An 11,198-nucleotide genomic window follows, 5' to 3' on the forward strand; every position below is an offset into this window, starting at 1 on the left:
CCTTGTATTTTACGGGTCAATGATTGTAGAGTGGTAGGCAGTAGTCGCACTAGACCAGGGAGAGGGGGAGCTACAAGTTTTGAGACAAGCCCACTCATATTTATCGTTCATTTTTATTAGTGAACTTCAGAAATATTTGTACATAAACGGCAATACTTTAAGTTATTATTTAATTAATTTTTTATTATTCGTGTTTATATATTTATTATTTTAGTTTACAAATTATATACTTATTTGACACAAGCCAGAAAATTATTCCTCAACGTACGTTAGCTTGTGGTCGTAATCCTTCGTGAGACTGACTTGAATACATGCTGTTACTAAAACAGGCTTTACACTGGACGGCGTCCTTTCTGCGTCCTTAGTACGATCATGATGCTGGAATCGCTGTGGTCGTTGAAAGGAGGCACAAGCATCGCTTTGGTTGCAAAATAAATGCTCAATGATCGGCCAGTTGGCGGCACACAACTGGGCCGTACTACGGACGAAGAAAGGATACCGTCTAGTGTAAAAGGGGCTTTGCTGACAGCTAGGTGGTAGCGCGCCAGGACCCTATTGTAAATGACAGCTTCTGTAAAATAACTGTAAGACTGATATTCAAATAGCAAGCTAATGAACATTTTGCTCTTGTTTTGGTTTGGTTTTCAACATATGATATCAGACGATGTGAGAAATAAATGCTATAGAAAAAAAAACTCATGGGTTCGCTAAAACAATTAACAATTTTATTATTTTTGTAGTTTTATCGTATATATATTTAATGTATTCAAAATATACATTTTCTCATTGATACTTTGAAGAATGAGAAAAATAAATAAAAACCCTACACGACCCCTTGGTGTGTTATTCCGAAATGATGTTCCTTTTCACACAAAGCTATCATAAAAGGACAAAAGAGTCCGCTCACCGTGACGGGCACATTGACAACAGGACATAATGCTTATAATGTCTAATTCCTTGCTACAACTAATCTATTGTTAGTGCTGTGATAAAGCCACTTGCACAACATTATTTCAACATGTAACAAAAACATACACCTAAGCTTCTTATATATATATGTCGCGTTGATGTATATTCAAATTTTCTTAAGCTGTGATGAATCATCCGCTACCTTCATCCATTAATGTTATTTAAATTTATTATCATTACTCTTTAGTTATGAATAATACAGGTCAAGCTTTTCATCAAAAGCTAATTGTTTAGTCTCCATTCTATGCGGTGGGGGAAAAGCTATGACACTAACTCTTGAAAATCTGCCACGGGCGGTTCTGATCTGTGATTTTTTTTCATAAGACATTAAAGATGGGTATGCTGTATCATTAATTATCATTATTATTCTTCTTTCTTTTATTTAAAAGCGATTGTTTTCATTTTATTAATGCATTCCATTGCATGAGTTTCAAAGAAGTGAAAAGTTCATTTTAAATAGTCCTTCCAAAGACCTATATCCAATTTTAAAATAAGTGAACCAGAATTAGGAAGCAGCGTGCAATGTGTCTGGAAACAAACACAGTACGTTTCTTGTCCTTTTTCATGCTGTGCTTATATTGTTAACATGTCAACTCAAAATAAAGCGCACTGCAAGGCAAACTTTAGGCGAGTGAAACACTACAACGCTTTGTGATTGCGTTTCGATATTTTCCCAGTTATGAAGCTCATTGTCAAATTAACGTCACCTTCTCATGGCGGATATTTGGAATTTATTTTTCGAATTCTTATTGTCCCCATCACAATTTCCTATTGTTAATCGCCATAACAGAATTTCAAAATTTTAATTTCATTTCGTTTTATTTACAATTAATGTAGTTTCAACCACAGCGTATTTAAGCAAATCTATAACTTTATTTAAACAGAAAAAGCTTTCCGCCACGAAAGAATGCCGGCATGTACTTTAAAGTTCCAAAAGTCATGGAATATGTGGGAAATTGTCCAAAGCGTCAAATGCATCTTTACTTTCACGAAGGTTCATTATCAGAGAATTTTTGTTCAGTACAATGTGTAGGCGGTTTGATGACTTAGGTACCACCGTGATGTTCTTTTCCAAAGCATATCTTATCAAAACTGAAGCTGGACCAGTACGATAAAATCTAGCTGCAAATCCAACCATCTGGCTGTGTAATATTGGGTTAGTTTTTGAAGATGATTTCGCCCATTTAAAACCAAGTAAGCTATGAGCTATAAATCGGATACCGTTCTTGTTGCAAAATTCCCTCAGCTTGGTGTTCCGTTTCATCAAATCAAATCTTGCTTGTAAAGCTGAGACTGGAACAGTGGTTATCGTTAACAGTTCTTCCATTTGCAAGATATTAAAGTTACTGACCCCGAGAGAACGAATGCTCCCTGCTTTACTCATATCTTCAAGTGCCTGCCACGATTCCTGCCATGTGCCTGGATTCTCGGCTGCTTTGCAGTCGATCATCTCCTTATCACACGATGGAGCTTTTATCAAAATTAAATCTATATAATCAGTATTCAGTCTTTTCATGGACCTTTCCACTGAACTCTTCGTGGCATTTCTGCCCAAGTTCTTTGGATGAACTTTGGCAATCACAAAAACGTCCTCTCGCTTGCAGTATGGATTGTCACCCATAATGTAACCCAGTGTTGCTTCGGTTTCATCTTCTGAGTCCGTATCAAAGAACCTGACAAAATATTAACAAAATATGATTCACGAAATATCATTCAAACTTGAAATTTGATTTCAAAAATTGTTTTTATCTAGTCACGGAAAACATAAGTTCCCAGAAAATAACTCTATACGAATATAAATGATCCATACCTGTAGCCGTGCCTCATTGCATGGCGTATGCTTCTATTGGCCTCTTCTGGTGACATCCCGCCAAGACCGAGACCTAGCGTAGGCACTAGAATGGAATTTGAAGAAATATAACAAATGTCAAGGAAAACACACAATGAACAAAACGACCAATGCACAGCTTTAAAACAATGGCAATATCAAGATTAACGTAAATGTCATATTTTCTTCCCTTTGAAAATGACAGATTTGCAACTTTTAGAGCACGGCGAAATGACGCGCCAAGTTCGCTACAAAATGTTCAGGTTAAAATCAATGCATCAGTTCCACCGTTAATTTTGTAATATGGTTCTACTTACTTGAATATCCACTTTTCAGCGGTTGATACTCAAATATGTCTTTTCTAAATTCCGGAATTGTGAATTTCATAGCTTGTGGTTTGAGATGACTATAATTATCATACACCTCTTTGACCGTCATTCCATTCAAAGGCATGTTACACTTCATCTCTGATGTAAGGAATATATACAAAAGTTACTCTCTACCAGAGGTCCTTTTAGCTGTTACAAAATCTGTTAAAGGACGGATTTGGTAACTGCTAGAACAGCTAGAGCCTCTGGTCGAGAGTAAGCAAAGGCAATGATTTGTTACTCTGTAAGGAACAGAAACAAACTGATTATATTTAAATGAATATCTATGTGGTGGGGCTTAGACGATATTGTGCTGCTTACTGATATTAAATCGTCATCAAAACTTTAAAAAGTATTATCTTTCAATAATGTTGAATCTGAATTAATAACAAGTGCCATTCGTGTTAACTTTGGGCCCATTATACATGTATTATGTTCAAGTGTTAAACAAGTTTATTAACTATACACTAAAGAAGGCAATCATAGTTTTTCGTTTGTCAATAGATATAGCAAAATGATGTTAATCCCTTCCCATTTTTCTACTCGTCGACTCTATTGCCATTCAATACTGCGTGTTATAATACAAAAAAAAATCAGTTGGAAATGTTTACTTCAGATAACTTAATTTTCAAAAAAAAAAAAAAAAAAAATTAAAGAAACTGCCTTTCACCTCTGGGTTTGTCTTCTCGAAGCTTGATACAGTTATCAATGAAAACCGAATCGTTAGAAGGTGGTGCATTTTTCAAACAGTGCAGAAAGTCGATGAAAACGGCAATGGCAATATTCGGTATTCCACCGGTCACCTTTGCTTGGTGCCACCAACCCTCAGGGACGTAGATAACATCACCCACGTCCAGTGTGGCATTGTAGATGGCGATTTTAGACACATCCGGGTATTTAACCAAATCTATTGCTTCCCAGTTCACCGGGGAAGTTCCTGGAATAAATATGTACTTATGAAAAATAAAGGCGTTTCACCATTTCTTAGTGACGTTCTTTTAAGAATAAAAAATGTGTGGAAGGTTTATCATGAACATAAAAAGTACAAAAGTAATCAGAAAAGACCGTCTTTACGTTTTACATTTTGACACATTTCAAGATTGCCTATGACACCACACTGGCGCAAAGTCCCTTGTTTAAATTTATAATTTTCGCCTTAGCATTTAAGTCATAAAAAGTATCATTTGCTTCGTATGAAATCCATGTATCTTTTGCCATTATGAACCTCGTGGCGGGATCTTAAATTCAGATTTTACATCAATTTTAATGCTTTAAAGCAAAGTATATTCAAAGCATGTAATACATAACTGCACAATAACCCGACTTACTTTTTTATACGAATAATTCGTCCATTTGCTTTAAAGGATCCCATACCCCAGGACGGAATTAATTTGAACTTCCATGAAATACTTACTGTAAAAAGTTGTTCACATTCTTTTAAATGAAAATATTTTGTTATTGGACTAAGAATACAAAAAGAGAACTATAACCAGAATGGTTTGGAAATTCATCCGAGTACAGGTATTTTCCATCAGTTGGAGTGGTCAGCAGCCATTGCCGTCCCCCGGTCACTTGGGCAAAGATGGTTTCTGAGACATCAAAGTGGATATCACTTCTTGACCAACCAGAATTGAAAAATATGGCTATCATCTTTAACTGTAAATAAAATGATTCAACAAAATTAAACATTAGATTTACAAGTCACCAATTGTTTAAGTATATTGTAAGTATACTGTTCAGGTATAATTTGGATCTCAAGAAAAAAGCCAGGTAAGCAATCGATAAAAGAATTAGGAATTTTAGAAAAAGGTATGAATGCGGCAAAGTTATACAACGATAGATCTACAACGCTACTTACCATTTCCATATACTCGCCGCAAGCTACAAAATCTGGGAGAGTGAGGTCTTCTGCCATCTTCTCAGAAATTAAAGAATCCATGTAAACCTTTCTTTTCTTAAAATCACTTAAAGAAAAGAGACATGCCTTAGTACAGAATTGAACGAGAATAGTTCACACATTCAGAACTTACCTAAATATGTGTAGAGTAGCAGAGATGTACATAAAAAGCAGTTTAATTTCAGTGTAGTCCCCATAATTTTGTTTATGGATGTGGGTATTTGAATAAGAGAAATTGGTACGCACTGAACCTAAAGTTAAATGTAATTTAACAGTCCGTGTATTCCAAATTACATATTTCTTTCATACTTGAGACGTGTACTGATTTATGACGCTGTGTAAATTACAGTTCACAGACAATGAGAGCGAAAGTGTGACGGAATCACCGTGGTACTCGTTTGACTGTCTATTTTTATTTTATTTATTATTATTTTTTTTTTGAATCGACAGTCAAATGTTATTGCGGAGTAATCCATGTTTGTATCTTGTATTTTCGCCAAAATTTAACAAAGCAACAACCCAAACAACTGTGTATGTTTTGTTGCTTTAATACTGATTGCACAAAAATTACGACCCTTTATTTTCATAGAAATTAAGTTCGGCGTTTTGTTTTGTATACACTCTTACAATAACATCAAAATTTACAAATATGTCAATCAATTCTAAAATATATTTTCCATGAAGTTTATAGCTAATATATGTTTCGTCGAATAAACGTTACGACTATTTCGCAAATATTGAGGAGATTTGATACTCACTCCAGAAAATCTGTCATAGACATCGGCATAGTGTAAGAGTGATATGCATCTGTGATGTTTTTCATATTCACCATAAATACACTATCACCAAATCTCTCCCGTAAGTAGTCCTCGTTTTTCCATTTCTGAACAGCAGGCCAGTGTTTTAGGGCACCTTTCACCACCAGCGGCACAGACTTACGCACATAGTCTCTGTAAAACACTTCTGGGTCGGGGAAATAGTCAAGAGTAATGATATCATAAATCTTCTCGGCTTGATTGCCAAATTTTTCCATATGGCCCTTTAAAATATTGTTGGCAGTTGTAGGGGTGGAATCTTCTTTCGTAGACGAGGAAAATCTGGGGAAAAACTCTCCAATATTTGGGCCCCAGAAAACACACGCTAGAGCTAGGAAAACTGGAAAGACTCCGGCATAAAAATGGGTCATGGTCTCCATATTGTCTCTGACCGCCTGCTATATCTAACAAGCTGAAATGGCAAACGATAGACCTAGCATACCTGGCCACTGCAATGGGCGACCTCCATTGTCCGTTTATCATTAAGTTGTCACTTGCCAAGGGTATATTTTTGGACCCACATATGTGCTTAATGTAACGCATACATGGCCAAGGTGCTGTCACACCTAGTGTAAAAGAGGTACCTAAGTCGTAATGCCACTCCCATAGGCCCAATAGTCGAACCCTGCAATGCTCTTTCTTGTAAGCTTTTTTTACATAAATGCCCTTTTTAAGGCTATTGAAGTAAAATAAGCTTGGTTGCTACTTACGAGACATAAAGCCGAAGCCGCCAATTTGTGAGGGAAAATAGAAAAACAGCCTAATGTCGACATATACACTTTATCTGTGGCTCTAGTGAATGTATTTTCTGTCGAAAGAACACAGTAGGATAATTGACTACATCCTAGCATGTAACTGGTACTAAAAATAAAAATGGCCACCAAAACAAACAACAGAAGGCAAAGAAGAACCGCAAGATCAGTATATTTCTAGTATACTCAGTATGTCCGCCTTTGATTTTTCTATTCATTGTGATTTTCGTTAGCCATTATTTAAAACTATCATTATACGCTTGTTGGACATTCAACCTGTTGAGGGGGTGAGCCACCTAGTAGTCGAGTTGTCATTTCCAAGAGCTCTATAGTCGGACCATGCTATGTTATTTCCTATGAGTAAAAGAAAGAATCTTGTTATTTGGGAGAATCTGGCTGATATGGCGCGCCATTCCTCTGGGGTGGTCGGGCAGTTCACTTCTACCCACTTCTTTATATGGACTGAGATGAGGTAGACTGTGTTGGTTCATTGCTCTATCACTTTGCATAATAATTCAGTTTGTGAAAAGGGTTGTTGTATTTATTGTTTCAAACTTTAACGAGACCGAAACAGTCCAGTTACTCAATGAAATATTTTACTATATTATTCTACCGTTCGAACTCAATTGTAAACAAACATCCATGTACATATTCCATATGAATTATTCTGAATATCAAAAATGAATACAATACCATTACGTTTTAATGCTACATGTATACCGGTTGTTTTCTTCACAAGCAGTTCTCAAACATTACTAACACAGTCGAGACATATGAGAGCAATAGAAGATAGGTATACTATAGGTATGTAGAAGTTACAGTGTAACTGTTGATTTACAATAATTAAACATATCCTGAATAAAACCACTGCAAGTGTTGACTGTTTTATGACAACACGATAAACTAGACAGCCCCTCTAGCCCCTACTCCACGCACCCCAAAAAAGAAAAAAGGCTACTGTCAAACAACTTGATTCTAAAGCTATTCGGCAAAAATATATTTATGGTACATGTGGGATGTTTTCCAAATCTTCCAATATTTCGGGGCTGTCTTGAATATCTAGAGAGGTAGAAAACTTGTTCAGTGCGATATGCAGCTGGTTTGAGGATCTAGGTACCACCGTGATATCTCGATCCAAAGCATATCTTATCAAAATGGACGCCGGGCTTGTGCGGTACTTTCTAGCTGCCAGCATTACCGCACTGCTACTGAGAATTGGGTTATTTGTTGTGGAACCATCCTTCACCCACCCGAACCCAAGTAAGCTATGAGCCATGAACCGAATACCATTATCGTTGCAAAATTTCCTCAACTTCGTATTTCTCTTCATTAAATCAAATCTTGCTTGGAGAACTGAGACGGGAACTGTGGCCTCTGCCATTAACTCCTTTAGCTGAGAAATTTTAAAGTTACTGACACCAATAGAACGAATGCTTCCCGTTTTGTTCATTTCTTCCATCACCTTCCACGATTCCTGCCACGTGCCTCGATTTTCGTCTGCGTCACATTCGAACCCCTTAGTATCACAAGATGGCGCTTTGATAAGAACCAAATCAATATAGTCTGTCTTCAGTCTTTTCATTGATCTCTCAATGGACATTCTCGTAGCTTCTTTGCCCAAATTCCTAGGATGGACTTTAACAATCAAGAAGACATCTTCTCGTTTACAGTACTCGTTTTCTGAGAGGATGGAACCTAAAGTAGTCTCACTCTCGTCCTCTGGTTCTGTGTCAAAGAGCCTGACAAGAGAAATCGCGGAAAGGTTCTTTGGCACGTAGGTATTTGTATATTCATGGGTAACCGCATGAATGATTTATTTCTAGATCTCATTTCGCTATTGTGAATCTTATCTTCATAAAACGGATTGGACGTATTCGTTTTCTTGTACATTGTACAATGGTATACAGAAGACAGTACTTGCTTATTGATGAAAAAAGCTCTTTTAATTTAGATATTTACCTGTACCCAATCTTCAGCGCGTGTCGAATCCCTTTTTCAGCTTCCTCAGGTGTCATTCCTCCAACACCAAGGCCTAACACGGGCACTATTTAAAAAATGAATTTACAGATAAATCATGCTCTACCATTCCCAAACCAATTTGTTAGAATCAAACGTTTTTAACCATCCATTATAGCAAAAAAATTGAAACTGCATTTTGATTTAGTCAATCAAGGCTGACCTCCCCCACAATAAGTTCAGCCAAAAACACAGTATATACGTACTAGAATATCCACTCTTCAGTATTATTTCTTCTTCTCTGTCGGGTGTGCTTTCCTGCGCAATGTCCATTGCCTGTGGCTTAAGGTATTTGTACTTGGAAAAAACCTCCCTGACAGGCATATCGTCTATGCGAATACTGCATTTTATCTCTGGTGAGAAAAATGTAATGAAGCATAAAAGCTGAAGAAATGTGTATGACAATATTCATCAAAAGATATGGGAAACATTTTAATATGCATGAATGCAGTTTCGTCCGCCCGTGTTGTCAAAAACACTGCATGGTGTTTCTGTCCATCCACAGGACACAGCATGTATATTTCTTATTTTGGTTTTCGATGTAAACTTCCTCAAACTACAAAATTAAGGAAAAAATTCAAAAGAAATTGTATCTCACCTTCAGGTTTCTCTTCTCGAAGCTTGATGCAGTTGTCAATATAAACCGAGTCGTTAGACGGTGGTGTGTTAAACATACAGAGAAGAAAGTCAATGAAGATGGCTATGGCGATATTAGGCGGTCCTCCGTGTGTTCTCACTTGGTGCCACCAACCCTCGGGGACGTATATAATGTCACCGGGTTCTAGTATGGCCTTGTAGATGGCGATTTTGGACACGTCCGGGTATTTTTGCAAGTCAACCGCTTCTTGATTGACGGGTGACATGCCTGGAATATATGTATTTACTAAATAATATCTTCAATCTTCAAACTGGTCTATTAACTGGTCTATTTCTTCGGAAATTAAAAGAACACTACTGAACATTTCCACTTGATGTAACGGAATCTTATTTCATAAAAATTTTGTCATCTTGTATTGTCTTTAAAACATGTTTTTAAAGTTGTTGAAAAGAGTGTATAGATAATGAAGCATCTTGCCATCGTGGTGTTCAAATTCATCCGAGTACAGGTATTTTCCGTCGCTAGGAGTGGTCAATATCCACTGCCGCCCACCGGTCACTTGGGCAAAGATGGTCTCTGTGACGTCGAGATGAATATCGGTGCTTGACCAGCCCGAGTTGAAGAAAATGGCGACCTGTTTCAGCTGAAATGATTAGTGTGAAAAAAGAAAATACGACTCTGACATCGTGCATTCCATTTTTAAATTAAATCAAAATTAAATCCCGCCCCCTGCGTCTGTTTTCTACTTTTAAATGAATGAAGTCAGAGTGACATATCTATGTACTTTTCTATTCAAGAACGTTAGATTCACTTACAATTTTCAAGTATTCATCACATGCAATGAAACCCGGGAAAGCGATGTCTTCTGCCATTTCTTCAGACACAGTGGAATCCATATAAATCTTGTGCTCTCTGTAATTACTGTAAAAAAATTTAAATATATGAGTGATAATGCAGATTTTCTAAAAATGACCCTTATAAAGAATACTGGACAGGATAGCTATCCACTGAACATCAGTTGGATAACCTTTCAAATGTAATCATGCAGTCTCTCCATCGGATTCAAAGAAAAGCATTTACAAACACAATGAAATGCAACAAAAAAATTCTTATTAAAGTTTTCATGTATGTATGTATAGAATGGAAAGAGTTTTGAATGAGGTACCAATATAAAACTTTATGTTTAGTGAAACACAGAGAAAGCAAAAACTGGTGTCAGGCCTGCGCCCTAAAGTAGTTTGCATTTAGACTCCTAAAACAAGTTACTGTAACTTTTTAAAAATCTTTTTCATACAGTTGTTGACAAAGAAAAAATGCATCATAAATGAGGAGAAGAATGTGAAGAAGCATTGAGAAGATTAGGTCGTGCTGTTAAAATAAGATACAAATCCTTACTCCAGAAAATCTTCCATAGACATCATCATATGTGCCGGGTGATACGCATCGGTGATGTTTCTCCACATAGATAGAAAATTACTGTGGCCGAATCTCTCCCTCAAATAGTCTTCGTTCTTCCATTTTTCTACTGCAGGCCAGTGTTTTAGTGCACCTTTGACTACCAAAGGCACAGACTTCCGCATGTAGTCCCTATAAAATACCTCAGGTTCGGGAAAGTGATCCAGCGTCGGGATTTCTGTCGGCTTATAGACCTGTTCACCGAACTTTTCCATATGGCCCTTCAGGTTACTATTTGTTTCTTTATTTTCGCCACCAAAACTTGCTGATAAATCGGGGAAATATTCCCCGACATTTGTTCCCCAGAAACCCCACGCTATGGCTAAAATGAGTGGCACAGCACCCGCGTAGAACTTTGCCTTGGTCTCCATTACGTGGCAGGTTGCTCTATTGGTCACAATACCAGAGAAGATGCTGCTGCCTTTAATTGCGTTACATATATAAAGAGAAGTTCATTTATTTGGAATTGCATAATGTTTCTCGCATCGGTACAGCTATTA

The 11,198-nt window shown here is 37.0% G+C and overlaps 2 protein-coding genes across 3 annotated transcripts; both read right to left on the reverse strand.

The window, feature by feature from the left end:
* Positions 1-1,820: 1,820 nt before the first annotated feature.
* LOC106171369 (uncharacterized) lies at positions 1,821-6,969 on the reverse strand. Of its 2 annotated transcripts, XM_087002425.1 has the most exons (8): positions 6,588-6,969; positions 5,821-6,289; positions 5,024-5,129; positions 4,656-4,821; positions 3,836-4,102; positions 3,115-3,264; positions 2,780-2,864; positions 1,821-2,642 (listed from the first exon to the last, which is right to left on the reverse strand). In XM_087002425.1, exons 2-8 carry the CDS (start codon positions 6,255-6,257, stop codon positions 1,907-1,909), a joined length of 1,947 nt encoding a protein of 648 aa, XP_086858551.1. In that variant the 5' UTR covers positions 6,258-6,289; positions 6,588-6,969; the 3' UTR covers positions 1,821-1,906. The 2 variants fall into 2 exon arrangements, with proteins under 2 accessions (XP_086858551.1, XP_086858553.1); XM_087002427.1 differs by lacking the exon at positions 6,588-6,969 and having other exon boundaries at positions 5,024-5,080; positions 5,821-5,955.
* Positions 6,970-7,143: 174 nt separating this feature from the next.
* On the reverse strand, positions 7,144-11,105 carry LOC106171376 (uncharacterized). Its single transcript, XM_087002428.1, has 7 exons — positions 10,639-11,105; positions 10,059-10,164; positions 9,721-9,886; positions 9,244-9,510; positions 8,852-8,998; positions 8,589-8,673; positions 7,144-8,368 (listed from the first exon to the last, which is right to left on the reverse strand). Exons 1-7 carry the CDS (start codon positions 11,067-11,069, stop codon positions 7,630-7,632), a joined length of 1,941 nt encoding a protein of 646 aa, XP_086858554.1. The 5' UTR covers positions 11,070-11,105; the 3' UTR covers positions 7,144-7,629.
* Positions 11,106-11,198: the final 93 nt, after the last annotated feature.

The sequence above is a fragment of the Lingula anatina genome, chromosome 1 (genome assembly GCF_051362555.1).
Source record: "Lingula anatina isolate TDL-2025a chromosome 1, LinAna3.0, whole genome shotgun sequence".
Taxonomy (NCBI): Eukaryota; Metazoa; Brachiopoda; class Lingulata; order Lingulida; family Lingulidae; genus Lingula; species Lingula anatina.

What these genes read in the sequence shown, in the direction of transcription:
- LOC106171369 (XM_087002425.1), bottom strand. Translation starts at nt 6,257, where the DNA reads ATGGAGACCATGACCCATTTTTATGCCGGAGTCTTTCCAGTTTTCCTA. An exon ending in TCTATGACAGATTTTCTGGA is followed by an intron (nt 5,130 to 5,820) that starts GTGAGTATCAAA and finishes CTTTTCTTTAAG; the next exon opens with TGATTTTAAGAAAAGAAAGG. An exon ending in GCGGCGAGTATATGGAAATG is followed by an intron (nt 4,822 to 5,023) that starts GTAAGTAGCGTT and finishes TTTTATTTACAG; the next exon opens with TTAAAGATGATAGCCATATT.
- LOC106171376 (XM_087002428.1), bottom strand. Translation starts at nt 11,069, where the DNA reads ATGGAGACCAAGGCAAAGTTCTACGCGGGTGCTGTGCCACTCATTTTA. An exon ending in TCGAGAAGAGAAACCTGAAG is followed by an intron (nt 8,999 to 9,243) that starts GTGAGATACAAT and finishes TTTTCTCACCAG; the next exon opens with AGATAAAATGCAGTATTCGC. An exon ending in ACTGAAGAGTGGATATTCTA is followed by an intron (nt 8,674 to 8,851) that starts GTACGTATATAC and finishes TTTTTTAAATAG; the next exon opens with TGCCCGTGTTAGGCCTTGGT.